The following is a 26,256-nucleotide window of genomic DNA, read 5'->3' as shown; positions in this document are numbered from 1 at the left end:
ACATTGAATGATTATGATAGTTTATATCTTAAAATATATGTATACACATTTGGATCCTCTTTAAATAGCATTAAAATGTCATCAGTTTTATTGATTTACTAACGTTCTGTAAGTGAATATCGGCTTTTAGATCAACCGATAACATCCAATGCTTTGGAGATACGCCACTTGACGTCTATATGTCAACTTCTCCTATGTGGCGCGTACATAGATAGACAGCTCCTTTCTATCCTTTTTTTTCATATCTTTTTTTTTTTTTTATTTTTCTTTTAAAAAAGAGTGATAGGAAAAAGGAGGGATACCCTGAATAAAGTGTAATACACATGGTCAATTGTGATCTATTCGGTCTTTAAATCCGCAAATATAATTTGAGGTTTATTGCCCTATTTTTTTTTTTTTTTTTTTTTTTTTTGATACACTCCCTTTCTTTGATTCACCATTTTTTTTTTTTTTTCCTCTCAGCTATTTCTCATACAAAAAGTCTTGAGTTCATCTTATTATATATCTTATTTTATTCCATTTTATCAAATACACTTTGGATATTCTCATATTATATACTATGGAACATGGACGATCTTCATCACTGTCGTCCCTTAGTGCTTCCGGTACCCCTATAATCAAGAATGAAAGCTCAATATCATCAGGGTCACCTATGAACTCTCCATCACCTACTGTGTCACCATATGTTTCCCCAACAGATTCACCAAGTGATCCTTCAAATTTACAGAAAATGTCTTTAGAGCCTCCTTCTCAACAACCACCAACCAAATCTAACAATAATACTTTTGTACACAAGCTATTCAAGTAAGTGGGATGAAAAAACAATCAAACTATCTTTTCTTTTTTGTCCTCATGTTTATTTTTTTTTTTTCTATTCAAATATATAGTACAGTTCTTGATGACCAATATCAACATTTGATCGCTTGGAATTATACTGGTGCTTCATTTATAGTCTGCAACATTGTTGAGTTTTCTCGTGACGTATTACCAAAACACTTCAAACATAACAATTTTAGTAGTTTTGTCCGCCAATTGAATATGTAAGTTTGAATACAAGAACATTGACAGTAAAAAAATGATGATAAAAAAAAAGTTGTTTTATTTTTTTTTTTTGTATTAAAAACTTACTTTTACCGATCAATTAGGTATGGTTTCCACAAGGTCAATAAATCACCTCGTGGCCATCGAACATTAGCCGAAAATCAAATATGGGAGTTCTCACATCCAAAATTTATGCGGGATCGACATGACTTGCTGGACGAGATCAAACGAAAGGCTTTGGAATCAGACAATATGCGACGAGATACCAATGACATGGGTTCTCATCTCTCTATGATGCAAATGGCTCAATCTGATATGATGCAACAATTGGGAAGATTACAAGAAGGCTTTGATCAAATTATCCGAGAGTTGGCTGAAACGAAACAACGGCAAAATACTCAACAAGAGATGATGAAGACAATGATGCAATTTTTATCAGAACGACAAGGTGTTCATTGTAAGTTATTAAAATAAATAATATAATCTTGTTTCACTCAATTTTTTTTTCATCTTTATAGTTCAAATGCCACCTGACTTTGATATGGTGAAATCAAGTATAGAACAGCCTCCGTCCATTCTTATTACCTCACCTGATGTTGGAAACACTACCACGATGGATAATTTTTATATGACATTGCAACAACAGCCATCATCACCATCTTCATCTTCATCATCATCTCCATTCATGCAAGCACCAGTATTATCCTCACAAACCAATCAATTCCATCAGCATACCAACAATAGCAATAATAGCAAGCATCACCTCCGACGAAATACTCCACTCACTGTTCAAACACAAAACCTTTCATCACCAATGGATATGAATTTTCTTAGTGATGGTCGATCACCAACATCTCCTTATAGCAATTATCATACACCCATGGCATCAACTCCCGTCAGCCCAAATGCATTTCTATCTGATGATGACGCGATCTCTCCTCGAACTCCAAATACCATCAGCCCCTCTCAACCGCCAAATAGTAGTGAAAGTGTCATGATGAATCATCTCTTACAACAAGAACAACAACATCAACAACAAATTGATCACCAGCAATCACATCATGAACAACAACAATTACTTCATATACAAATGGGACAAATGCTAGCAAACGATCGGTTTTCTTTTCGAATGGATGGTTGATATTTTAGTTTAGATTCTTCCCCTCTCTCTCACTTCCTCCTTTTTTTTTTTTTTATTCAACTCTTTATTCCTTTTTTGGTCATTTCTTTTTACATATATATAGCTATAACAAGTAAAAAAAAAATGTATACCATGCAGCATACAACCCCTCCCTCCTCTTCGTCTTACTTACTGAATCACTCTTATCAATTATTCCCTTTTTTTTTGTCTAATAAAAATTCTTTTTGATATGCACCCCTATGATGATTCTTTCTTTTTTTTTTTTTTTTTTTTTTTTTTTTTTTTTTTTATCAAATGAAGGTAATCAATTTATTCTATCATATGATCTTTCATACATACTAAAGGAGAAAGCTATCGTCGCTGAACGATAACATTCATTTTCATTATTAACCAACAGATCTTCCACATGAAATAAACAAAAAAAAAAAAAATCATCCTTCACATTTTTATGGTTTCAAAAAAAAAAGACCATAAAGAGCACCAATACGTTTATGGAATAAAGGTATAATATCACGGGAATTCAAATGGTTTCATATTTATTCAAAAAAAAAAAAAAAAAGAATATCATAGACTCTAATAAAAATCGCTAAACTTAAAAGCTACAATACACTCTTGAAGACATTGTTGGGATCCCATTTTGATTTCAGTTCCATGACCTTGGTATAGTTTGAGCCGAATTCATTGGTACCTGGACCCCTAAAGTCGGAATGGTTACTGTATAGTCGATCCTGATCTCCTTGCGCGTTTGCCAGGGGTTGGAAGTGTTGATGAAGCCAAGTAGTGCATCGTTCTGCTTGATCTGGATGTTGCCATGCTGTTGATAACCCAATATCGAACCGATCATTTCTCCAAGGGAAAGCCATATCGCCAGTTTGATGTTTCGAGATACCATCGGGTTGGATCAATAAAATATACGCACCTGCATTGCAATCACCATCGAATTTGGTAGTGAACTGATCCAGATGATCCAGCATCGACTTGATATGTTGAGGTTGCAGAGGAGGAGCTACATTTGCCGAATCAAATTCAATAAACGCACCAGAAAACGCACCAGGTTGGTCACCGAGTGTGTTGATTTTCCAAAAAGGCATAGAAGATACATCACGTTGAAGAGAAGAAAGAGCCAAAAGAGGTGTAAAATTGGTTTCAGCGTCTGCTTGTGATCCGTTATAAAAAGGGAAAACCGTCAATCCAGTCTTGCCATCCGCTACTGATCCAAATGCCACACCTGCCGCTGCCTTGACATCCTTTTGTTGATACCATGAGTTGATCGCTTCTACAACTTGCTCAACTTGAGATCCACTGAACTGAATCAAGCCACCCCAGATTTGAGAAGGTACACGATGCGCTTTGAACACAAATTTAGTCACCACTGCCAATCGATTACCAGCTCCACGGAGACCCCAAAACAGATCTGAATGGTCCTTTTCATTTACCCAGAGAATCTTCCCATCTGCTGTAACAACTTGAGCGCCGATAATATTATCTACAGCCAATCTACAAAAAAAAAAAAATACATTCAGAAATTCATTTTCTTTCTCTTTATCTTTTGTTATATGGGAGTTTTTACCCATGCTCGCCAGTCAAATAACCATATCCACCTGATAGAGAAAGACCTCCAATACCAACATGACTGGTGGTTCCCCCAACTAAATCGACAAACAAAAAAAAAAAAAAAGAATTCATGGATTAGTAAGCCATCATCGCTAGGAAGTTATTTTTTTTTCGATTTTTACCACATGCAAGGCCATACTCTGCTGATGCTTTGCAGATATCACCATAAAGACAACCACCATCAGCAATGACCACTTGTTCATCCGGTTTGACAGAGACTTGCCGCATTAACGAGAGATCAATCACAATACCATTTTCTATACTGGAAGCACCACTAGGGGAATGTCCACCACATTTAACAACAAAAGGTACTTTATGACTTGTTGCCATCACAATCTAAAAAAAAAAAAAAAAGAACATCATATGAGAGAGCAGTATTAGTAATAAGTTTCTATTTTGTTGATATATTTTCGATTACCGTTTTGGATATATCTTCAGGGGTGGCCACACGAACAATGGCTAACGCGGATTTTATAGCTTGTTTTGACCACCGTTGAGAAGCCTTTGTATATTCATCACCTTGATGAGATGAAAGTAAAACTTGAGCTTGAGGAGATAATTTGGAAGCAAATGTTGTGAGTTGAGGTGTTGTCAATTTGGTATATCGAGGATGATCAGGCTTCAAACGAAAGTAATTAGGTGCGTCTGAAGTTGGGTTATTGTTTTCCATTGTAGACTTTTCGCTATCCTTATCAAAAAAAGAGGCAAATTCAGGATCGACCCCACAGAATTGGCACATTGTAAAAGAATAAAGAAGAAAAAGAAGGAAAAAAAAAAGGTGAAAAAAGAAATGAGATCATGGCTTTTCCGAGATGATTATCCGCTTGATTTTCAAATGCCTATTTTCCATGATTGGCTGGAATTTTACATGAAGGGGAAAAAAAAGGTATGGAAAATGAAAAGTTTTGATCATCCCCTTTTCCTTCCTTTTCTTTTCGTTTTTCTCTCATGACAAGTCGCGTACCTATTACTATTCTCACGGGGTTTCTCGGTAGTGGAAAGGTAAATGAAAAAAAAAAGATACATGGCTAGTATCTTCATTATCTCAATATCCATTGTATAGACAACATTGTTGAATCATATTCTAAAAAGTCGGCACAACAAACGGGTGGCAGTCATAGAAAACGAATATGGGGAAGTTGGTGTTGATGGAGGACTTGTCTTAGATGCTGGTCAAGAAATATTTGAAACACAAAATGGATGGTAAAAGAAAAAGCAAGAGTGTATCAAAAACGGTTCTTTTTTTTTCCCTTCTTTAAACTTACCTTTCTTTTTTTTTTTTTCTGTATATGTAGTCTTTGTTGTACAGTACGTGGTGATCTTTCTAGGATTTTACATGAACTCTGCGTGGAACGGAAAGATCAATTTGATATGGTTTTGATTGAATGTACTGGTTTGGCAAATCCTGGATTTGTTTTACAAACAGTGATGATGGATGATCAGTTATTGGCGCACTACCGAATAGATGCCGTGGTGACCTTGGTGGATGCCTATCATATCTCACAACAACTGGATGCAGCATGGACCAACAAAACAGAAGCGTATCAACAAATTGCATTTGCTGATATCATCTTATTAAACAAAACCGACCTCCTGCCTGACACTCATGCAATCCATTCATTGAGACAACGACTTTCTCAAATCAAAAACGTACCCATTCATGCAACAAAGTATGGTGTTATTCCTCTGGATTGTATCTTGGATGTGAAAGGATACGATTTGGATCACATGACGATACCAGACAACCAGCACCATCACAGTGATCAAGAAATTATATCCGTGGGTATTGGTATTGCTGGAGAGTTGGATTTCGATCGACTCAACCGATGGATTCAGTCTATATTGGCTTCTATGGGACCAAACATTTATCGTATGAAAGGCATTCTAAATGTGCATGGTGAACGAGATCGATTTATCTTTCAAGGCGTACACATGGTATATAATTTTAAAACAAAACAAAACAAAAAAAGGGACTCATCATTCTATACCTTTTTATACATAGTTATTTGATGGACAACAAGATAGACCGTGGAAAGATGGAGAAGAAAGAAAGAATAGATTAATTTTTATTGGCAAAAATTTGAATAGGGAAACTTTATTAGAAAGTTTCAAAAAATGTATTGTTTGACTTTTTTTTTTTAAATAAAATGATATGGCGATGTGAATGTATGATCTCTATATGTATGATTTCTATTCTAATGGATATAAACATGAATGATAGATAAAGATGATGATGAATGGAAATAAATGGTATATACTCTATGGGACTTTGATCAATGGAGGTGCAATAGACTGAGGATCGATATCAGTTGAAACTGTAGAGTCTTGCTTCTTCTTTTTTTCTTTGACTGGATTAGGAGCTTTCCAAAGTTCTCCTCTAATACAAAGGGTTTCCAAGCCAAGACCAGGACCAGGGGCCATCAAGGGGTAGACAAGTGATTCCAGAGTCTCCATTTCTACCGTTGTAAACTTGTTCAGGACAAAATCGGCAACAACATCTGGTGATCGATCTTCAGGACGACCAATACCAATCCGTACTCGTCGAAAAGCATCTGTACCCAATTTTTCCATGACTGACTTGACTCCATTATGACCATTCGCTGAGCCACCCGTTTTCATGGAGAGTTTGCCGAGAGGTCGTTGTAAATCATCGTGAAAGACGTAAATATTGGAAGGAGGAATGGAGAGTTCATTAACTAAGAGAGAGAGAGAAAAAAAAAAAAAAAGAAAGAAAGAAAGCAATCAATACTTGTTTATTCCAGTTTTGATGATAGTTGTTTATTTTACCAGCTTTTGCTACACAGGATCCACTGATATTCATAAGTAACCGAGGTTTGAGGAAAGTTACTTGTACATCCATTACTTCTTTCTTTTTATTATTGAGAATCGATAGTGATACTTGTGCCATATGTGATTTCCAAGGCCTATGTTGAGTCCATACAAGATCAAGCTGTTTGACAATAGAATCAAGAACCATCATACCGACATTATGACGAGTATTAGGATGAGTATAATTGCCTAGCCCAACAAACTAATTTTAAAATAGGAAAATAAAAACGGTCAAAGAAAGAAAGAAATATCACATCTTTCATATTGAGTTTATATGTATTATTTGCTTACGAGTAACTTGGTAGTCATGTTTATGATTTCTATGTCAATTGGAAAAAAGAGAAGGCCAAAAAAAAAAAAAAAAAAAATCGAGTACAAATATAGTTTTTTTTTTTATTGGGCCTCCGTCTGCCCACCGCAGCAATATTGGTAGCGATCACCAACTGGCTTGATTACATATTGGAAGTTAGATAGATTAAAAAAAAAAAAAAAGGATAGATCATTTTTTATTAAACTAATATCAATCAGAAAAAAAAAAACGCAATAATACGAGAGGTGGATTGTATCAAGTGGGTAATCTGTGTTATGTTGTAAAAAGAAGAGATGTCAAAAATCATCATTATATACTACTGAAATTTCATGCCGATTGTAAAACGTCTTGCTTTGCCTGTTTTTCAACCTTGGGAGATGAGGGGGTTCCAGTCTTGTCATCAGACGGGATATCAATCTTGTCATCCGAGCAAGTGTCAGTCTTGCCATCTGAGAGGATATGAGTCTTGTCGTCCAAGCAGTTGTCAGTCTTGCAATCAGTCTTAGAATCAGTCTTGCAATCAGCCTTGGAATCAGTCTTGTCATCCGAGAGGAAAGTGAGATGATTTTCATAGAAATTAATAAGCTACATAAATACAAAGGAAAAAAAAAGAAATTCATTAATAAGTACTGTAAGTAGAGTGGGATCATTTTTCTTTTTTACCGCTTGAGGACAATGTTGATGTAATACATTTTGATCATGTAATGAAAAATCACCAGTTTTCCTATATAGACAAGACAAAAATAAAAAAGTTTGTCATTTTAGATATATGGATCTTTTTTTTTTTTTTTTGATATCCTTACCACTCGACTAAAGCTAAAATACTATCATTATCAGTTTTATACATGGCCGCGACTCTTTTAATTTTTCGTTCCCAATTCTTGATATTTTCGTTATAGCCATCATCAGAAATAATTGAGATATTCTTCATTTCTCCATCCAAATGCGTATTCCAAGATGTCCGAGTCAACCCATCATCATCATTTTTGATTTTTATTTTGAATTCGTCTTGAGATTCCTTGTCATCTTCTTCCTTGTATCTTTCTTCTTCATCACTAAGATCAATAGACGTGATTGCTTGATTCCTAGTTGTTGTTTTTCGCTTTGGTCGTTTTCTTCTAATTTCCACATTGTATTCAGAACTATTATCATTTTCATCCACATCCGATTCATCACTGCTAGTCGTCCTTGGTCGATACTGCCTTTTCTGTTTTATTGATGGTGTTGGTGATGGTGATAAAGATTTGGTGACATCCTTTGGTTTTGAGGTTGATGAGAGTGTACCGATAACGATACTTTTGATCTTTGATTGTTGGAAGAGAGGTTCATCATCAATATCGTCCTTCTTATCTTTGTCCAATTTGAATTCTTCTTCGGATAGTTCGTCTAATTGTTGATCACTATTTTCGTATTCACTTTCTACAGGTGAGACTTCAGCTTGACGAATTTCTATAGTTATGAAATATTAACAATGAGTCACGATTGTCGTTCTTATTTTATATTTCTTTATTACCTTTTTTCTTTGTTTTAGTGGGTTTGCTTTTGGAAGTTGGCGCGCTCTTCAAGGATTGGAAATAGTTGTCAAGTAGATCTTTTGCCGAACTGTTAAAAAGCAATGAATAAAAAAAAAAAAAACACGAATATTACTATGTTTACATCAAAAAAGAAAAAAAAAATATCAACTTACTCAAGGTTTTCTCTAGGTTCCCAAGTATTATATTCATCGTCATAATCCTTCCATTTAATCAAAAACTCTTGTGTCGGACCCTATCCCACAACAAAGAAAAAAAAATATATATTGGGGAAAAAGTTGAGTGAAAATAAAAATAGTAAAATAGAATTGACTTACTTTACCACGATGATCAATAATTTCTTCTACTTCATATTCATTGTCTGATAATTCGTATACGTCTTGCTGATCATCCATGATTATGCTAATAAAAGAGGATGGGAAAGTAAGATGCGGAAAACTAACAACACGGTGAGAAGGCAAAAAAAAAAAAAAAAAAAAATTGCTGGTCATTTTATTTCCCGCCGCATCTCCCTCATTCTCCTATGACAGTAGGCGATCTTCATCAAAGGCAAATGGATGATGACTCAACAAATAGTAATATTGGTATACAAAAATGCTCCTTTGAGGGTTTTCTTTTTGTTTTTTTGTTTTTTTTTTTTATTCTTTGTTAAATAGCTGTGATATCGACTAAACTAAAAGAATAATGGATTGGAGAGGGAAATATACAAAAAGGTAAAAACTAATCCGTGCATTTATTGATGATATTCGTTCTCCAATTGAGAGGAAAGTTCTCGTACAGCATGATGCTTGGCCTTTGCCTTGTCAATGTAGTCCAAACCTTTGGTTTCAACACTAAATAAAGATAACATTAATACTCTTTCTCTATACATCATCATTTCTCCTGCTTTTCAAAATACGTACATCCTGTCAACGGCAAAACCAGTCAAACCAGCAAGGATTTCCTTGGCTTTGGCATGGTTATCGGGTTTACCTTCACGTTCACAGTGTTCCTCGTAAGCTTTGGCCGCTTCATAAGAAGCAGCAGCAGCAATGAGTTCGTGGCTAAGTTCAGCTTTATGTCCCGCGTTGGTAACTTCTTCGTGTTGGTCGGCATAGAGATCAAAGAGGGGCCTGACGACCAAAAAAAAAATGAAGTCAATCGTCATCAATCATCATTAATGAGAACTTACATGTTTTATAGTATAATCAAATGTATTAAAATGATAAATAAAAAAAAAAAAGGAAAAATCTTGAGGGGCGCTCTTTTTATATCAAAATTCGAAACGAATCTATTAAGGTAGTAGTACAAAAGAAAGACAAATATTTTTTTTTAAAAAAAAAGAACAAGATTCATTCATGAACAAAAAATCAATCCATTCCCAAAAGGTCATTCTGTACGATACCAGAATCAACTATATGCATCGTGCATGTAACCTATTCATGATTGGATAATTGTTTTATTCTCACACCAACATTTTTTATTTGAGAGATAGTGTTCTCTGATGACCTGTTTACCACTTGGAGCTAATTGTTACGTTGTGAAATTCAATTTCAAAGACGATCGTCGTGTTTATCGTGCTGTATGTAGTATCATCCTGTTATCCTGTCATCCCATATCATCCATATCCCTATTGTATCAATATATCGACGTATTTTGTACCTATAATATATGAGTAAAATAAAAGGAAGGAATTCAAACATAAAAAAAAGGACATGTCGAAGATGGAATCAATTCTGTTATGTAACAAAGTAGTTGTAATAAAGTAAAAAGTTTTATTGAATGAAAAGCATATATAAACTAACGACTATACTAATGAATGTAACTATAAAAAATCGATAGAAAAAAAGAAAGAAAAAGAAAGAAAAAGAAAGAAAATAAAAAAAAAAATTATGAAGAATTAAAAATAGGACTTTGAAAATCACTGACTTACCCCTACGTCTACAACAAGTACCAAATCACTTATCATCCATCATCAATCATCATTCATAGTCACATACCATCCATCATTCGTATGTCGATCATCATCATTACAGAGTATACACTCGGTCAAACATTCGTTTTGGAAATAACTGACCCTCAATCCATGAGCTCCCTGATTAAAAATTACACAAAAAAAGAAAGAATTCGTGGCACTGTAAACTCTAAATCTATCCAATCTATTATATTTTCTTACCCATTGAATGGATGATTCAGTAAGTAGTGATATTGGTATATAAAAGTGCTCCTTAGAGTCCTTTTTTTATTCTTCTTCCTTGTTATATAGTGATAATGCTTACTAAACTAAAAGAATAGTGAATTGGAGCGGAAAGGAATATACAAAAGATACACACAATATAAAAATCAATCAATACAATCCATAATATTGGTCGTACTGATCGAAAATTTGTTCTTCAGCGTGACGCTTGACCTCTTGCTTGTCAATGAAGTCCAAACTTTTGGTTTCAGCACTAAATAAAAATAACATCAATGCTCTTTCTCTATACATCATCATTTCTCCTATTTTTTCAAATAATTACAGTTCGTTAACAGCAGCGCTGATAAAATTACTAAGCATTTCCTTGGCCTTGGCATGACCATCGGGCTTGCCATTACTTTCACAGTAGTCGTCGTACTTCTTGGCAGCTTGGTAAGCAGTCTGACCGGCGAGGAGGTCATGAGTTGTTCCATTTTGAATTTCTTCCTGGGAAAATGCTTGAGAGAACGCCCCCCTGACGATTAGAAAAAAAATAAAGTCAGTCGTCATCATCATCATCATCATCATCATCAACCACGGTCAATGAGAACTTACATGTTTTATAATATAATCAAGTGTATTGAAACGATAAAAAAAAAAAAAAGAAAAGGAAAAAACCTTGAGGAGCGCCCATTTTATATCTTCCACTTGTCAAAGTTCAAAACGAACCTAGTTAAGTAGTACAAAGGAAGACAAATATTAAAAAAAAAGATCAATCATGAACAAAAATTAATCCATTACCAAAAGATCATCTTGTACGATACCAGAATCCATTATATGCATCGTGCATGTAACATGTTCATGATTGGTTGACTGTTTTATTCTCACACCAGCATTTTTTACTCGAGCGGTAGTATTTGTTTATTCTATGACGGTTTTTTATCAATTGGAGCTAATCCTCACGTTGGGGACTTCACTTTCAAGGCGGTTATCGTGTTTATCGTAATGTATGTAGTATCATAGCGTGATTCTATCAATCCCATCATCCATTCATCCATTTATTATTATCGTATAAACGCATTTGATACCTATAATGTATGAGTAAAATAAAAAGAATGCGTTCAAACATAAAAACTACATCTTGAAGGTTGAATCAATTATGTTGACATGTAACAAAGTAGTTGTAGCAAAACGAAAAAAAATTTATTGAATAAAAAATATATATAAACTAACGACTATACTAATGAATACAGTAGAACTATAAAAAGTCAACGGAAAAGAAAGGAAAGAAAGAGAAAGAAAATAAATAATAAGATTTAAGATTAAAAGAGGATGAACTGAAAATAGGACTTTGAAAATCATCCTGCTCCTGTGTTCCTAGGCAGTAAATGAGCTTAATCTCTTCATAAATAATGTCAATATATTTATCATCCTGATCATCGGAAATGAATCATATTAAAATATATCATATGTGATCGAAAAGAAATACATATTTAACATATGATGGTAAAATTTTTTACTATTTTCAAACGAATAATAATAGATGTAATAATCAACTTTTCTTTTTTATTTTAAAAAATAAGCTAAATCACTGACTTATCCGACGTCTATTTTCTAATCTAATCAACTATCTGCAACAAATACCATATTACATACCACCCATCATCAATCATCATTCATAATCACATACCATCCATCATTCGTATGTCGATCATCATCATTACAGTATAGACTAGGTCAAAAACTCGTTTTGGAAATAACTGACCCCCAGTCCATGCACTGCCCGATTAAAAACCGCACAAAAAAAGAAAGGATTCGTGGCACTATAAACTCTAAATCTATCCAATCTATTATATTTTCTTACCCATTGAATGGATGATTCGGTAAATAGTGATATTGGTATACAAAAGTGCTCCTTAGAGTCCTTTTTTTTTATTTTTCTTCCTTGTTATATAGTGATAATGCTTACTAAACTAAAAGAATAATGAATTGGAGCGGAAAGGAATATACAAAAGATACACACAATATAAAAATCAATCAATACAATCCATAATATTGGTCGCATTTATCAGAAATTAGTTCTTCAGCGTGTCGCTTGGCCTTCGCCTTGTCAATGTGGTGCAAACCCTTGGTTTCAACACTAAATAAAAATAATATCAATACTCTTTCTCTATGCACTGTCATTTCTCCTATTTTTACAAAATACTTACAGTCTATCAACGTTAGCGGCGGCAAGATCTGCAAGAACTTTCTTGGCCATGGCACGATCATATTCCGGACCTCGACGACCACCGCGCTCTTCATAAGCCTTTGCCGCTTCGTAAGCAGCAGCGTCACCAAGGAGGACATAGGTAACACTGCCGTGATGTGAGTTTTCAAATTCTTCGTGATGTTCGGCAAAGTAATCAAAGAGGGGCCTGACGATCAAAAAAATAAAGTCAATCGTCATCAATCATCATCATCAATCATCATCATCATCAATCATCATCATCAATCATCATCATCAATCATCATCATCATCATCAACCACATCAATGAGAACTTACATGTTTTATAATATAATCAAGCGTATTAAAACGATAAAGAAAAAAAGAAAAGGAAAAAATCTTGAGGAGCGCCCATTTTATATCTTCCACTTGTCAAAGTTCGAAACGAACCTAGTTAAGTAATACAAAAGAAAGACAAATATTAAAAAAAAAGAAAGATGAATTCCCAAAAGACTGGTACCAGAGTCCATTATATGCATGATGCGTGTCATCTGTTTACGATTGGCTGATTGTTTCGTACTCACACGAACATTTTTATTCGGAAGGTGGCGTTTGTTCTATCCTATAATGATGTGTTTATCCTTTGGAGCTAATCAACACGTTGTGAACTTCACTTTCAAATGAAGACTGTCGCGTTTATCGTACTGTATGTAGTATGATCCCATTATTCCGTCATCCCATATCGTCCATTCATCCATTCATCCCTATCGTACCAATATATCAACGTATTTCGTACCTGTAATATATGGAAAAGATAAAAAAAAAAAAAAAAGAATGCATTCAAATATAAAATAAAAAGGACATCTTAAAGATGGAATCAATTCTGTTGACATGTAACAAAGTAGCTGTAACAAAACAAAAAACTTTATTGAGTGAAAATATAAATACTAAAGGCTAACAATTTGATATACTAAAATTAAAGTGAATAAAAAAAAAAGGAAAGAAAAGGAACGAAGATAAAAAAATTATTACCAAAGAAAGATAAAAGAAAGAAAAATAGGACTTTGAAAACCACTCTGCTTCACTAGCAATGAGCCTTGATAAAGATTGACATGTTCACAGTGCTGATTATTGAATGAATCACACACAATATTAATAAAAGAGTACATACGTTCTAACAACAAACGCATATTAACTACACGATGGTAAAGAGTTTTATTGCTTTCAAACGAATATATAATAGAATACAAGTTTTTCAAATGTAGATAAGATAATCATCTTTTTTTTTATTTTTCAATAGACTAAAATGAATCCCACTGACCTATCCTACATCTATTTTCTAATCTAATCATTACGCTAAGGAGCTCCATCACACTAACATCATCATCATCAAGCTTCGACTGACGTTTAATCCAAACGTTCCCCGCTTAAAGACAGCACCAAAGAGAAAGGTTTTTTTTTATAATAATCTATTATAGCATGTCTTTCAAAAATAGCATCATAAGACGGAAAATCCAATGAATGAATGACACGATAAACATTAATATTAATATACAAAAAAAAAAAAATAACTCCAAAGAGTATTTTTTTTTTATTTTTTTTTTTATTCTTCTTTGTTATACAGTGACAATATTTACTAAACTAAGAGAATAATGGATTGGACAGGGGAATATACAAAAAGGTACAACGTGATAACCAATCAATACATTTATTGATATTCGGAATCGTAGTGGGAGGAGAGTTGTTCTTCAGCGTGACGCTTGGCCTTTTGTTTGTCAATGAAGTCCAAACCCTTGGTTTCAACACTAAATAAAAGTAACATTCATCAATATCCCTCTTTTTTTTTTTCTATATACATCATCTTATTTTTTTTCCTCCAAAACACTTACAGCTTGTCAAGAGCAGCACCAGTGAAAGCAGCAAGGAGTTGCTTGGCCTTGGCGTGTGCAACGGGTTTGCCTTCACGTTCACAGTGTTCCTCGTAAGCTTTGGCGGCTTCATAAGAAGCAGCAGCAGCAATGAGTTCGTGGCTAAGTTTAGCTTTATGTCCCGCGTTGATAACTTCTTCGTGTTGTTCGGCAAAGTGATCAAAGAGGGGCCTGACGATCAAAAAAAAAAAAAAAAATGAAGTCAATCGTCATCAATCATCATTAATGAGAACTTACATGTTTTATAGTATAATCAAATGTATTAAAATGATAAATAAAAAAAAAAAAGGAAAAATCTTGAGGGGCGCTCTTTTTATAGCAAAATTCGAAACGAATCTATTAAGGTAGTAGTACAAAAGAAAGACAAATATTTTTTTTTAAAAAAAAGAACAAGATTCATTCATGAACAAAAATCAATCCATTCCCAAAAGGTCATTCTGTACGATACCAGAATCAACTATATGCATCGTGCATGTAACCTATTCATGATTGGATAATTGTTTTATTCTCACACCAACATTTTTTATTTGAGAGATAGTGTTCTCTTATGACCTGTTTACCACTTGGAGCTAATTGTTACGTTGTGAACTTCAATTTCGAAGACGATTGTCGTGTTAATCGTGCTGTATGTAGTATCATCCTGTTATCCTGTCATCCCATATCATCTATATCCCTATTGTATCAACATATCGACGTATTTTGTACCTATAATATATGAGTAAAATAAAAGGAATGCATTCAAACATAAAATAAAAAGGACATGTCGAAGACGGAATCAATTCTGTTATGTAACAAAGTAGTTGTAATAAAATAAAAAGTTTTATTGAATGAAAAGCATATATAAACTAACGACTATACTAATGAATGTAACTATAAAAAATCGATAGAAAAAAAGAAAGAAAAAGAAAGAAAAAGAAAGAAAATAAAAAAAAAAATTATGAAGAATTAAAAATAGGACTTTGAAAATCACTGACTTACCCCTACGTCTACAACAAGCACCAAATCACTTATCATCCATCATCAATCGTCATTCATAATCACATACCATCCATCATTCATATGTCGATCATCATCATTACAGTATAGACTAGGTCAAAAACTCGTTTTGGAAATAACTGACCCTCAGTCCATGCACTGCCCGATTAAAAACTACACAAAAAAAGAAAGAATTCGTGGCACTATAAACTCTAAATCTATCCAATCTATTATCTTTTCTTGCCCATTGAATGGATGATTCAGTAACTAGTGATATTGGTATATAAACGTGCTCCTTAGAGTCCATTTTTTTTTATTCTTCTTCCTTGTTATATAGCGATAATGCTTACTAAACTAAAAGAATAATGAATTGGAGAGGAGGGGAAAATACGAAACGTACACACAATATAAAAAGCAATCAATACAACTCATAATATTGGTCGTATTCATCGTTAAGTACCTCTTCAGCGTATTGCCTGACCTTTCGCTTGTCAATGACGTCCAAATCCTTGGTCTCAACACTAGATATAAGTAATATTCATCAATATCCCTTCTTTTTTTTCCATTATCCTATTTTTTTTTTAAAAAAAAAAAGTACGTACATGCTGTCAAGAGCATCACCAGCGAAACCACCAAGGAGTTCCTTGGCTTTGGTGTGTTCAACGGGCTTGCCCTCACGTTCACAGTGTGCGTTGTAGGCCTTGATGGCTCGGTAGCATGCAGCATCAGCAACAAGTTCAACACTAAGTTTAGCTTTATGTGGGCTGCTTACAACCTGTGTGTACTGCTCCCCAAATCGATTAGACATGGTCCTATGACGATTAAGAAACAAAGTCGGTTATTATCATCATTAACCGTCATCAAGAGAACTTACATGTTTAATAATGTAATCAACTGTATTAAAATGATACAAAAAAAAAGGAAAAAATCTTGAGGAGCGCCCATTTATATCTTCCACATGTCAAAGTTCGAAACAAACCTAGTTAAGTAATACAAAGGAAGACAAATATTAAAAAAAAAAAAAGATCAATCATGAACAAAAATTAATCCATTCCCAAAAGATCATTTTGTACGATACCAGAATCCACTATATGCATCGTTCACGTAACCTATTCATGATTGGATAATTGTTTTATTCTCACACCAACATTTTGTTTGAAAGACACTGCTCTCTGATGACCTATTTATCACTTGGAGCTAATTGTTACGTTGTGAACTTCAATTTCAAAGATGATTGTCGTGTTTATCGTACTGTATGTAGTATCATCCTGTTATCCTGTCATCCCATATCATCCATATCCCTATCATGTCAACGTATCGACGTATTTCGTATCTGCAATATATGGATGAGTTAAAAAATAAAAAGTATGCATTCGTACATAAAATAAAAAATACGTCTTGATGGAATCAATTCTGTTGGCATGTAACAAGGTAGTAGTAACAAAATAAGAAGTTTTATTGAATAAAAAGTATAAATAAACTAACGACTATACTAATGAATATAATAAAACTATAAAAAGTTAAAAGAAGAGAAAAGAAAAGAAAGTGAAAGAAAATAAAAAAACAGAATTATGCAATAGATGAAGAACCAAAAATAGGACTTTGAAAATCACTGACTTACCCCTACGTCTGTTCTCTTATTTAACTAACTATCTACAACAAGTGCCAAATCACATACCATCCAACGTCCATCATCATCAATAATCACATACCATCCATCATTCGTATGTCGATCATCATCATTACAGTATAGACTAGGTCAAAAGCTTGTTTTGGAAATAACTGGGCCTCAATCCATGCACTCTCTAATTAAAAACTACACAAAAAAAGAAAGAATTCGTGGCACTATAAACTCTAAATCCATCTAATCTGTTATATTTTCTTACTCATTGAATGGATGATTCGGTAAATAGTGATATTGGTATATAAAAGTGCTCCTTAGAGTCCATTTTTTTATTCTTCTTCCTTGTTATATAGTGATAATATTTACTAAACTAAAAGATTAATGAATTGGAGAGGAGGGGAATATACAAAAGATACACACAATATAAAAAGCAGTCAATACAATTCATACATAATATTGGTCGTACTGATCGAAAATTTGTTGTTCAGCGTATTCCTTGGCCTCGTCAACGTTGTCCAAACCCTTGGTTTCAGCACTAAATAAAAATAACATCAATGCTCTTTCTCTATACATCATTATTTCTCCTATTTTTTCAGAATACTTACACCCTCGTAGCTGCAGCACCGATCAAACTACTAAGCATTTCCTTGGCCTTGGCATGATCATCGGGCTTGCCATGATGATCACAGTGGGCTTCGTAAGCCTTGGCAACCTCGAAAGCGATAAGACCACCAATGGCGTCATGGGTAATCATGCCCTTTGTGTCGTTTTTAGATCCGGCAAAGAAAGAAGAGAAGGACCTGACGATTAAAAAAAATGAAGTCAGTTTCATTATCATCATCATCGTCAACAACAACAACTACCATCAATGAGAACTTACATGTTTTACAATATAATCAAGTGTATTGAAAAGATAAAGAGAAAAGAAAAGGAAAAAATCTTGAGGACCGCCCATTTTATATCTTCCACTTGTCAAAGTTCGAAACGAACCTAGTTAAGTAGCACAAAGGAAGACAAATATTAAAAAAAAAAGATCAATCATGAACAAAAATTAATCCATTACCAAAAGATCATCTTGTACGATACCAGAATCTATTATATGCATCGTGCATGTAACATGTTCATGATTGGTTGACTGTTTTATTCTCACACCAGCATTTTTTTTATTTGAAAGATAGTGCTCTGATGACCTGTTTATCCCTTGGTTACGTTGTGAACTTCAATTTCAAAGACAATTGTCGTGTTTATCGTGCTGTATGTAGTATCATCCTGTTATCCCGTCATCCCATATCATCCATATCCCTATCGTATCAATATATCAACGTATTTCGTACCTGTAATATATGGATAAGATAAAAAAAATAAAAAGAATGCATTCAAACATAAAATAAAAAGGACATCTTAAAAGATGGAATCAATTCTGTTGACATGTAACAAAGTAATTGTAAAAAAATAAAAAACTTTATTGAGTGAAAATATAAATACTAAAGGCTAACAATTTGATATACTAAAATTAAAGTGAATAAATAGAAAAGGAAAGAAAAGAAAAGGAACGAAAATAAAAAAAAAAAATTATCACCAAAGAAAGATAAAAGAAAGAAAAATAGGACTTTGAAAACCACTCTGCTTCACTAGCAATGAGCCTTGATAAAGACTGACATGTTCACAGTGCTGATCAGCGAATGAATCACACACACTATTAATAAAAGAGTACAGATGTTCTAACAACAAACGTATATTAACTACACGATGGTAAAGCGTTTTATTGCTTTCAAACGAATATATAATAGAATACAAGTTTTTCAAATGTAGATAAGATAATCAACTTTTTTTTTTTATTTTTCAATAGACTAAAATCACTGACCTATCCTACATCTATTTTCTAACCTAATCATTACGCTAAGCAACTCCATCACATATCATCCATCCATCCTAACATATTGATCATCATCATGAAGCTTCGACTGACTTTTAATTCAAACGTTCCCCGCTTAAAGACAGCACCAAAGAGAAAGGCTTTTTTTATATAATAATCTATTATAGCATGTCTTTCAAAAATAGCATCATAAGACGGAAAGTCCAATGAATGAATGACACGATAAACATTAATATTAATATACAAAAAAAAAATAACTCCAAAGAGTATTTTTTTTTTATTTTTTATTTATTCTTCTTTGTTATACAGTGACAATATTTACTAAACTAAGAGAATAACGGATTGGAGAGGGGAATATACAAAAAGGTACAACGTGATAACCAATCAATACATTTATTGATATTCGGAATCGTAGTGAGAGGAGAGTTGTTCTTCAGCGTGACGCTTGGCCTTTTGCTTGTCAACGAAGTCCAAACCCTTGGTTTCAACACTAAATAAAAGTAACATTCATCAATATCCCTCTTTTTTTTTTCTATATACATCATCTTATTTTTTTTCCTCCAAAACACTTACAGCTTGTCAAGAGCAGCACCAGCGAAACCAGCAAGGAGTTGCTTGGCCTTGGCGTGTTCAACGGGCTTGCCTTCACGTTCACAGTGTTCATTGTAAGCCTTGAGAGCTTGATAAGCGGCAGCACCAGCAATGGCTTCGTGGGTAAGAGAACCCTTGTGTTCATGAGAAGCGCTTTCAACTTCTTCGTGTTGCTTGCCAAAGAGATCAGAGAGGCCCCTATGATAAAAAAAAAAAGTCAATCATCATCTGTCATCATCCATCATCAAATAAGAAACTTACATGTTTTATAATATAATCAAGTGTTTTAAAATGATAAAGAAAAGAAAAAGTAAAAAAAAATCTTGAGAATCGCCCCTTTTTATGTCTTTTCGTCTTTTCAAAACTCGAAACCAAATATATTGTTGAAATTGTAGTACAAAAACGCATAGTGCATGTAACCTATCCCTGATTGGATGGTAGTTTTATTCTCACACAAAATGAGGTTGAACGCGTTCCAGCATCTTTCTTTTTTTTTTTTTGTTTCTTCTTTTTATTTTTATATCGATTGTCTTTATAACGTGATTTGTATTGTTTTTCTTTATTTTACATGACTATTTGTACATCATCATCTATTGCCAATCATCTTTATATGTAAAGGGGGGGGGAAAAGATGTTATCTTCTGTTGTCAGAAAGGGTTAAAACACAAATTAAGGTAAGCCGTCAATCGGATGTTCAATCTTACTATAGTGAGCAAATTATTCCAAGTTCCCTTTTATGAAACGTTTACCGACCTCGGCCATCTATTAGTTCACAAAAAAAAAAAAAAAAATTTGCCAAGCAACATCATCGTTATCATCATCCATTTTTTATAATCACTTTCTATAGGATGAAGTTCCAGCCACACGTACTATTCTGGTTAAAGAGAACTGAGAACTTCAGGTCCCGTTCACCCGCAAAACGTATGATTTCTCTTATTTCTTTTGTATTCCAATACTATATAATGTTAAAAGTGAAAATAAAAATAAAAAAAGAAGCATCTTATATTCCTTTTTTTCCATCATCGTCCATATCATATTAGAATATATTGTTTATTTGTATTCTGTATTCCAAAAAAAAAAAGTTAGCTTGTCATTCATCATCAGGGCAACAAAAAAAAAAAAAAACAAAGTTTACTGATAGTCCCGAATAGGATCATCTAGACATTTTTTTTTTCCAAGTTTAATTTCATGTTCAAAAATAGCCCTTTTTTTATTTTCGCTCGGCGCAAAGATTGAGTGCATTAGAGGGCCTTATTTCCAAGCTTGCCGTTTTGGCTGATCGTGTAACAAACACTAAGTCTTTTCCGGTGCCTATCCCTTTAGAAGACCGTGTCATTTCCTTGTCGTATGAGCAATAACACTTCTCATCAACCATGATATTTTCCCAAACCATTAGTTTAATAAACAAAAAAAAAAAAAACAATACAAAACATATCTTCAGTACATAAAAATTTCATTGGTAACCAATCATTGTACAAACTTTATTGCATAAAAATAACGATAAAAGTAAAATATTTGTTCTTTCAAATAACTACAGAATGAAGATATACCAAGGTAAAGAATCCAATGAGTAATTGACAATCCATCCTATCACTCATTCCACCGTGTCCAGGTATAAATTGTTGATCAAAATCCTTAATCCCTTTTGCTCTTTTCAACGCACTGGCTAAAAATCCACCAAAAGGTGCCACCAATGAAGCATAGAGAGCTAAGATAACACCATGATATTGCATGTGATCAGGAATTTGATGTTGAGTCCATCTACCTATACCCGTTTCCAACCATTGCGCGATAGGAGGTGCATCCTATGAAACAAAAGTGAGAAAAAAAGAAACACTATTTTTTATATCTTCTTTTCTTTTGTTTTACCTTCAAGAATAAATAGTCAAATTGAGTAAGCCAAGTCGAAAACTAGTTTTTTTTTTTTTTTAGATAAGAAATTGTCATTAGAAATTATGCAATATAATGATAAATTCTATTTTTTAATATGTAAATTACCTTATAACCAAATAGCAGAGTGATGAAGCAGGCACCAATATAACCTTCCAAAGTTTTATTTGGACTTAAAGAAATCAGTCTTGTTCGACCAAACCATCGACCACAAATGTAAGCAGCAATATCATTACATATCACAAGAGAACAAGGAAATAAGAACCTAATAAACAAATAATAATACTGTCAATAAAATGGGAAAATAAAGATGCATTTGCTAAATACCAATATAGACCATGACTGAGATTCAAAGATAAGATAAAAACCTGAGTGACAGAATAAAGATGAATAACATGCATCCAACAAAAGTGACCCAGTTGTGGCATCATATCATCAGTATTGAATAAGAGAATGGATAACACAAACCCTATAAGAAGAAGAACAATCAGTATCATTTAAAAAGAAATTGATTTTTTTTTAACTTACAAATGGAATAACCAAGAGCACAGGTTAATCGCAACCAAGCAAGATAATCCATTTGCACTTTGAGAGTCTCAGTAAGAATCCAGGCACTCCATACAATAAAAAGGTACCTATTTATTAATGATAATAACCATAAAAAGAAACAAGGTGAAAATGAATGAATTAAAAAATATCATATAATCAGTCTTACCAATCCAAATAGTGTTGCTTATTTGTGTGATTGTTAAAAAGATAGAGACCTTGTAATTCCTATGATAATAAAAACGATAAATAAATAAATAAATAAATTATATTTTAGACTTACTTGGAAGACTTTTACTTGAATGATATAAATAGATAACACGATAGCTTGTTGACCAAGAGTGATAATACATACTAATAAAAGAAGCATAAAACAAGTGGATGAAAAACGATAATAGAGGTTAGACATTTCCAGTTATAATAAAAGTATAATAATAATAAATAATATTTTCTTTACCTCGTTATTTATATTATCCAGTTCAGTATTAATCATTGGAAACAAAGATATTATTCTCCTTTTTATCCATACATAAAAAGAAAAAGGAAGAAAAAAAAAATACCAGCTGAGTTTTTTTTTTTTTTTTTTTTTTTTTTTTTTGCTTGATTTGATCTTGCCGTCTACTGGTTGTAGTTGTATTTTTTTTCTTCAGTCACAAAGATTGGAGTGATCTTTTTGAGTGGCCCAAAAAAAAAAACCTTCTCCTCTTTTTCTTTTTTTTTTTTCTCTTTTTCTTGTTTCTTTTATTTTTTTATTTTATTTTTTTTTATATTGTCATTTTTATCAGCAATTACTATGGATGAACTTATTCCTATTTTTATGAAAATTGGTCTATCTGAACAAAAGGCCAAAGATACTGCCAAGAACAAAAAGTTAGCACCTACTTTAGAAGCTGTCATCGATGAAGCCAAGGTACGAGAAACTGGCTGCGACAAGGATATTGGCAATCTATTATACAACTTGGCTTCTACTATTACCAAAGAAGCTCAATCTCACCGTACTTTTATTGTTAACAAGATCATCAAAGGCGATTTGAAATCAACTGATCAAGTGGCTGGTAATTAGAATAATGGAAACAAAAAAAAAATCAAGTTACAAGTAACATTAATATCATTCTCTTTATAGCTGCTATTAAGTTTGTAGAAGAGTTGGATACTATTGATGAAACCGCATTCAATGAAGCATCTGGCGTTGGTAAGTGATATAAAATAATAATAAAAAAATGGAAAGTGATATGTGTGTGTGTGTGTACATCGGGAGGTATCAAAAAAGGAAATTGGGTATGTCAATATGTATATAGAGTGACTCACAAAGAATCCTTATCAAACACAAATATAGGGGTGGTGATCACACCAGAAGAAATCAAACAAACTATTGCCGAATATATCGAAACCAACAAGGAAAACATTGTCAACAATAGATACAAGACATTAGGTCCTTCTTTAGCTGCTGCTCGCAAATTACCAAATCTCAAGTGGGCTGATGGTGGGTTGACTAAGACTGAATTGGAAGCACAATATTTGGCATTACTTGGTCCCAAGGATGAACGTGATGTACCTCAAAAAAAGAAGAAGGAACCCAAAGCCAAGAAGGAAGTCAAGGATGCTAATACTACAAAAGATGCCACTGAATCTACTGAAACCAAACAAGATCCTACGAAAATGTTCTTTGAAGGTGAATTGGCCAAATTACATAAACCTGGTGGCAATAAACAAATCAAACCTGAACTTATGGAACAACATTTGAAAGCAACTGGTGGAAAAGTAATGACTCGATTCCCTCCTGAACCCAATGGTTACCTTCATATTGGACATGCAAAGGCTATCAATGTCAGTTTTGGTTATGCTAAAGCATACGATGGTTTATGTTATCTTCGATATGATGATACCAATCCTGAAGCTGAAGAAGAAAAGTACTTTACCTCTATCTTGGAAACTGTTCGTTGGCTTGGCTTTGAACCTTGGAAAATCACCTATTCATCTGATTATTTCCAAGAACTTTTTGATTTGGCTATCAAATTGATCAAGAGTGGACATGCTTATACTTGTCAATGTACTGGAGAAGAAATCCATGCTTCTCGTGGTGGTGATGAAGGAGGACCTCGTGTGGCTTGTGTACATCGTGAACGACCTATTGAAGAAACTTTGGATCAATTTATCAAGATGAAGGAAGGACGTTACAAGGAAGGAGAAATCACTCTTCGAATGAAAATGGATTTGGAAAATGGCAATCCTCAGTTCTGGGATTTGATCGCTTACCGTGTATTATATACACCTCATCATCGTACTGGCTCCAAATGGTGTATTTATCCTACCTACGACTATACCCATTGTTTGGTTGATTCTATGGAAAATATCACTCACTCTTTATGTACAACTGAATTCAGACAATCTCGTGAAAGTTATTATTGGTTGGTGGATGCTCTTGAAGTATACAAGCCTGTGCAATGGGAATATGGAAGACTCAATGTGACTGGTACCATCATGTCCAAGCGAAAGATTCTCAATATGGTTAATCAAGGTCATGTTCATGATTGGTAAGTTGGAGATATATATGTATATATGTATATATAAAGATGGTATCAAATAAACTTATTCTTTTTTTCTTTTCTTTTTTTCTTTTTAATATATATAGGGATGATCCTAGATTGTATACCCTTGTTGGCATTAGACGACGTGGTGTACCTCCTCAAGCCATCAACAACTTTGTTCTCGAATTAGGTGTAACAACCAACAAAACAGTGATTGATGTTTTACGATTTGATGCCAAGACACGTGAATATCTGGATAACACAACTCCTCGATTGATGGCAATTACTGAACCTTTGAAGGTGGTTTTGAAGAATTTACCGGATGATTACCTGGAAGAAGTGATTGTACCCAACAAACCACGGGATCCTAGCATGGGTGAAGTCAAGGTACCTTTTACCAAGGTGTTGTACATTGATCGTTCTGATTTCCGTGAAGAAGATTCAAAGGATTATTACCGTTTGACCCCTGGCAAGTCTGTTGGTTTGTTGCACTTGAAACATCCTGTACGATTTGTAGAAGCCAAGAAGGATAGTGAAGGAAACATTCAAGAATTGGTATGTGAATATGAAAACGATGTGGCTTTCAAGAAACCCAAGACATATATTCACTGGGTGGCCGAATCACCCGCTCACAATTCACCTGTAGCCTTGGATGAAGTACGATTATATCAAGCACTTTTCAAACATGACAATCCTGATCGAGTGGAAGGTGGCTATCTCAAAGATATCAATGAAAACTCATTACACGTGGTCAAAGGGGCTATTGCAAATGTGGGTATCTACGATCATATTGCCGATTGGATCAAGAAGACTGGAGGCAAGGATAAGGAAAGCATGCGATGGCAATTCGTGCGTACTGGTTACTTTTGTTTGGATTGGGATACAGAAATTGATTTGGAAGCTTTCTCAAAACATGGTAATATCAAGGATGCTATTGGTCGCTTGGTGATGAATCGTACTGTGACTTTGAAGGAAGATAATGGCAAATCATCCTAAGTTTAGATATAGATAAATAGTTATAGCTTGATCTAGTTTTTTTTTTTTTTTTTCTGTTAGGTTGTGTATTAGTTAGTTAGTTAGTTAGTTAGTTAGTATCTTCATTCTTTAGCTTGATCGATATGGTTTTTTTTTTAAAAAAAATATTTGGGAAAATAAAACACATATACAATGTTAAAACAAACATTTACATTCCATTCATTGATCAAAAAAAAAAGAGGGGGAAGCAATTGGAATATGCAACCTTGTTTGTTTTAGGTGTCACGTTGTACCATCATGGATAACCGAAAATAGAAAAAGAAGGGGTAATAAAGTGGATTTCTATTTTATTTCTTCCTTAGTATACAAAAAAAAAAAAAAAAAAAAGATATTAGGGAGAGACAGGGGATAGTGATTCATTAAAACATCATGGTAAACTAAGGAGATCAAGTGGTTTTTTTTTTTTTAAAAAAAAAAAAAGGAAATAAAGAAGG

General features: G+C 33.6%; 15 protein-coding genes across 15 annotated transcripts; 4 read left to right on the top strand and 11 right to left on the bottom strand.

Annotated features, from left to right (window-relative positions):
- Window positions 1-730: 730 nt before the first annotated feature.
- BX664DRAFT_262728 (HSF-type DNA-binding-domain-containing protein) lies at window positions 731-1,515 on the top strand (the record flags this gene model as incomplete). The annotated part of the gene is made up of 3 exons (XM_051540734.1): window positions 731-804; window positions 888-1,040; window positions 1,146-1,515. 3 exons carry the CDS (start codon window positions 731-733, stop codon window positions 1,513-1,515), a joined length of 597 nt encoding a protein of 198 aa, XP_051399644.1.
- On the top strand, window positions 1,146-2,419 carry BX664DRAFT_331406 (uncharacterized protein; the record flags this gene model as incomplete). The annotated part of the gene is made up of 1 exon (XM_051545133.1): window positions 1,146-2,419. A coding segment is annotated over exon 1 (610 nt), but the record flags the coding sequence as incomplete, so codon positions are not given.
- Window positions 2,420-2,724: 305 nt separating this feature from the next.
- Window positions 2,725-4,559, bottom strand: BX664DRAFT_331405 (uncharacterized protein). The gene is made up of 4 exons (XM_051545132.1): window positions 4,215-4,559; window positions 3,919-4,132; window positions 3,753-3,831; window positions 2,725-3,679 (listed from the first exon to the last, which is right to left on the bottom strand). Exons 1-4 carry the CDS (start codon window positions 4,533-4,535, stop codon window positions 2,782-2,784), a joined length of 1,512 nt encoding a protein of 503 aa, XP_051399642.1. The 5' UTR covers window positions 4,536-4,559; the 3' UTR covers window positions 2,725-2,781.
- Window positions 4,560-4,722: 163 nt separating this feature from the next.
- On the top strand, window positions 4,723-5,924 carry BX664DRAFT_296153 (cobalamin synthesis protein/P47K; the record flags this gene model as incomplete). Its single annotated transcript, XM_051542187.1, has 4 exons — window positions 4,723-4,798; window positions 4,860-4,999; window positions 5,092-5,731; window positions 5,799-5,924. Exons 1-4 carry the CDS (start codon window positions 4,745-4,747, stop codon window positions 5,922-5,924), a joined length of 960 nt encoding a protein of 319 aa, XP_051399641.1. The 5' UTR covers window positions 4,723-4,744.
- On the bottom strand, window positions 5,918-6,993 carry BX664DRAFT_331402 (peptidyl-tRNA hydrolase-domain-containing protein). Its single transcript, XM_051545131.1, has 3 exons — window positions 6,917-6,993; window positions 6,584-6,827; window positions 5,918-6,492 (listed from the first exon to the last, which is right to left on the bottom strand). The coding sequence occupies exons 1-3, from the start codon at window positions 6,932-6,934 to the stop codon at window positions 6,056-6,058; spliced, it is 699 nt and encodes a 232-aa protein (XP_051399640.1). The 5' UTR covers window positions 6,935-6,993; the 3' UTR covers window positions 5,918-6,055.
- A 124-nt stretch (window positions 6,994-7,117) lies between these two features.
- On the bottom strand, window positions 7,118-8,229 carry BX664DRAFT_121120 (uncharacterized protein). Its single transcript, XM_051539756.1, has 4 exons — window positions 8,138-8,229; window positions 7,739-7,975; window positions 7,599-7,659; window positions 7,118-7,520 (listed from the first exon to the last, which is right to left on the bottom strand). The coding sequence occupies exons 2-4, from the start codon at window positions 7,864-7,866 to the stop codon at window positions 7,263-7,265; spliced, it is 447 nt and encodes a 148-aa protein (XP_051399639.1). The 5' UTR covers window positions 7,867-7,975; window positions 8,138-8,229; the 3' UTR covers window positions 7,118-7,262.
- Window positions 8,230-9,063: 834 nt separating this feature from the next.
- BX664DRAFT_331395 (uncharacterized protein) lies at window positions 9,064-9,746 on the bottom strand. Its single transcript, XM_051545130.1, has 2 exons — window positions 9,370-9,746; window positions 9,064-9,300 (listed from the first exon to the last, which is right to left on the bottom strand). The coding sequence occupies exons 1-2, from the start codon at window positions 9,612-9,614 to the stop codon at window positions 9,201-9,203; spliced, it is 345 nt and encodes a 114-aa protein (XP_051399638.1). The 5' UTR covers window positions 9,615-9,746; the 3' UTR covers window positions 9,064-9,200.
- Window positions 9,747-10,656: 910 nt separating this feature from the next.
- On the bottom strand, window positions 10,657-11,280 carry BX664DRAFT_385398 (uncharacterized protein). Its single transcript, XM_051549251.1, has 3 exons — window positions 11,238-11,280; window positions 10,966-11,157; window positions 10,657-10,896 (listed from the first exon to the last, which is right to left on the bottom strand). Coding segments are annotated over exons 1-3 (297 nt in total). The 5' UTR covers window positions 11,240-11,280; the 3' UTR covers window positions 10,657-10,793.
- Window positions 11,281-12,616: 1,336 nt separating this feature from the next.
- On the bottom strand, window positions 12,617-13,190 carry BX664DRAFT_331392 (uncharacterized protein). The gene is made up of 3 exons (XM_051545129.1): window positions 13,169-13,190; window positions 12,833-13,039; window positions 12,617-12,762 (listed from the first exon to the last, which is right to left on the bottom strand). Coding segments are annotated over exons 1-3 (312 nt in total). The 5' UTR covers window positions 13,171-13,190; the 3' UTR covers window positions 12,617-12,659.
- A 1,179-nt stretch (window positions 13,191-14,369) lies between these two features.
- On the bottom strand, window positions 14,370-15,097 carry BX664DRAFT_121079 (uncharacterized protein). The gene is made up of 3 exons (XM_051539755.1): window positions 14,995-15,097; window positions 14,719-14,928; window positions 14,370-14,634 (listed from the first exon to the last, which is right to left on the bottom strand). Coding segments are annotated over exons 1-3 (309 nt in total). The 5' UTR covers window positions 14,997-15,097; the 3' UTR covers window positions 14,370-14,537.
- Window positions 15,098-16,114: 1,017 nt separating this feature from the next.
- On the bottom strand, window positions 16,115-16,619 carry BX664DRAFT_385395 (uncharacterized protein). Its single transcript, XM_051549250.1, has 3 exons — window positions 16,607-16,619; window positions 16,335-16,544; window positions 16,115-16,253 (listed from the first exon to the last, which is right to left on the bottom strand). Coding segments are annotated over exons 1-3 (315 nt in total). The 5' UTR covers window positions 16,609-16,619; the 3' UTR covers window positions 16,115-16,150.
- Window positions 16,620-17,800: 1,181 nt separating this feature from the next.
- On the bottom strand, window positions 17,801-18,200 carry BX664DRAFT_314060 (uncharacterized protein; the record flags this gene model as incomplete). The annotated part of the gene is made up of 2 exons (XM_051542649.1): window positions 17,801-17,891; window positions 17,962-18,200. The coding sequence occupies 2 exons, from the start codon at window positions 18,198-18,200 to the stop codon at window positions 17,801-17,803; spliced, it is 330 nt and encodes a 109-aa protein (XP_051399633.1).
- A 1,261-nt stretch (window positions 18,201-19,461) lies between these two features.
- Window positions 19,462-20,144, bottom strand: BX664DRAFT_331383 (uncharacterized protein). The gene is made up of 3 exons (XM_051545128.1): window positions 20,085-20,144; window positions 19,806-20,021; window positions 19,462-19,722 (listed from the first exon to the last, which is right to left on the bottom strand). Coding segments are annotated over exons 1-3 (315 nt in total). The 5' UTR covers window positions 20,087-20,144; the 3' UTR covers window positions 19,462-19,625.
- A 1,202-nt stretch (window positions 20,145-21,346) lies between these two features.
- BX664DRAFT_264206 (phosphatidate cytidylyltransferase) lies at window positions 21,347-22,114 on the bottom strand (the record flags this gene model as incomplete). The annotated part of the gene is made up of 3 exons (XM_051540806.1): window positions 21,347-21,588; window positions 21,830-21,978; window positions 22,041-22,114. 3 exons carry the CDS (start codon window positions 22,112-22,114, stop codon window positions 21,347-21,349), a joined length of 465 nt encoding a protein of 154 aa, XP_051399631.1.
- An 889-nt stretch (window positions 22,115-23,003) lies between these two features.
- Window positions 23,004-25,849, top strand: BX664DRAFT_331373 (tRNA synthetases class I, catalytic domain-containing protein). Its single transcript, XM_051545127.1, has 4 exons — window positions 23,004-23,314; window positions 23,383-23,451; window positions 23,596-24,793; window positions 24,892-25,849. Exons 1-4 carry the CDS (start codon window positions 23,053-23,055, stop codon window positions 25,781-25,783), a joined length of 2,421 nt encoding a protein of 806 aa, XP_051399630.1. The 5' UTR covers window positions 23,004-23,052; the 3' UTR covers window positions 25,784-25,849.
- Window positions 25,850-26,256: the final 407 nt, after the last annotated feature.

The sequence above is a fragment of the Halteromyces radiatus genome, assembly GCF_025201355.1.
Source record: "Halteromyces radiatus strain CBS 162.75 chromosome Unknown BX664scaffold_4, whole genome shotgun sequence".
Classification (NCBI taxonomy): Eukaryota; Fungi; Mucoromycota; class Mucoromycetes; order Mucorales; family Cunninghamellaceae; genus Halteromyces; species Halteromyces radiatus.
Note: the sequence above shows the minus strand (reverse complement) of the source record. Positions and strands in the feature narration are given on the sequence as shown.

Excerpts from the sequence above, each read along its gene's own strand:
- BX664DRAFT_331405 (XM_051545132.1), bottom strand. The coding sequence starts at position 4,535 with ATGTGCCAATTCTGTGGGGTCGATCCTGAATTTGCCTCTTTTTTTGAT. Across the intron at positions 4,133-4,214 it reads CTGAAGATATATCCAAAACG|ATTGTGATGGCAACAAGTCA; the intron begins GTAATCGAAAAT and ends TTTTTTTTTTAG. Across the intron at positions 3,832-3,918 it reads AGAGTATGGCCTTGCATGTG|TTGGGGGAACCACCAGTCAT; the intron begins GTAAAAATCGAA and ends TTGTCGATTTAG.
- BX664DRAFT_331402 (XM_051545131.1), bottom strand. Across the intron at positions 6,493-6,583 it reads ATCCTGTGTAGCAAAAGCTG|TTAATGAACTCTCCATTCCT; the intron begins GTAAAATAAACA and ends TCTCTCTCTTAG.
- BX664DRAFT_121120 (XM_051539756.1), bottom strand. The coding sequence starts at position 7,866 with ATGAAGAATATCTCAATTATTTCTGATGATGGCTATAACGAAAATATC. Across the intron at positions 7,660-7,738 it reads ATTTTAGCTTTAGTCGAGTG|GAAAACTGGTGATTTTTCAT; the intron begins GTAAGGATATCA and ends TTGTCTATATAG. Across the intron at positions 7,521-7,598 it reads ATCAACATTGTCCTCAAGCG|CTTATTAATTTCTATGAAAA; the intron begins GTAAAAAAGAAA and ends GTATTTATGTAG.
- BX664DRAFT_331395 (XM_051545130.1), bottom strand. The coding sequence starts at position 9,614 with ATGACGATTGACTTCATTTTTTTTTTGGTCGTCAGGCCCCTCTTTGAT. Across the intron at positions 9,301-9,369 it reads GGTTTTGCCGTTGACAGGAT|TGTTGAAACCAAAGGTTTGG; the intron begins GTACGTATTTTG and ends ATCTTTATTTAG.
- BX664DRAFT_385398 (XM_051549251.1), bottom strand. Across the intron at positions 10,897-10,965 it reads AGCGCTGCTGTTAACGAACT|TGCTGAAACCAAAAGTTTGG; the intron begins GTAATTATTTGA and ends ATTTTTATTTAG.
- BX664DRAFT_331392 (XM_051545129.1), bottom strand. Across the intron at positions 12,763-12,832 it reads GCCGCTAACGTTGATAGACT|TGTTGAAACCAAGGGTTTGC; the intron begins GTAAGTATTTTG and ends ATTTTTATTTAG.
- BX664DRAFT_121079 (XM_051539755.1), bottom strand. Across the intron at positions 14,635-14,718 it reads GGTGCTGCTCTTGACAAGCT|TGTTGAAACCAAGGGTTTGG; the intron begins GTAAGTGTTTTG and ends ACTTTTATTTAG.
- BX664DRAFT_385395 (XM_051549250.1), bottom strand. Across the intron at positions 16,254-16,334 it reads GGTGATGCTCTTGACAGCAT|TGTTGAGACCAAGGATTTGG; the intron begins GTACGTACTTTT and ends ACTTATATCTAG.
- BX664DRAFT_331383 (XM_051545128.1), bottom strand. Across the intron at positions 19,723-19,805 it reads GGTGCTGCTCTTGACAAGCT|TGTTGAAACCAAGGGTTTGG; the intron begins GTAAGTGTTTTG and ends ACTTTTATTTAG.
- BX664DRAFT_331373 (XM_051545127.1), top strand. The coding sequence starts at position 23,053 with ATGGATGAACTTATTCCTATTTTTATGAAAATTGGTCTATCTGAACAA. Across the intron at positions 23,315-23,382 it reads ATCAACTGATCAAGTGGCTG|CTGCTATTAAGTTTGTAGAA; the intron begins GTAATTAGAATA and ends TTCTCTTTATAG. Across the intron at positions 24,794-24,891 it reads CAAGGTCATGTTCATGATTG|GGATGATCCTAGATTGTATA; the intron begins GTAAGTTGGAGA and ends TAATATATATAG.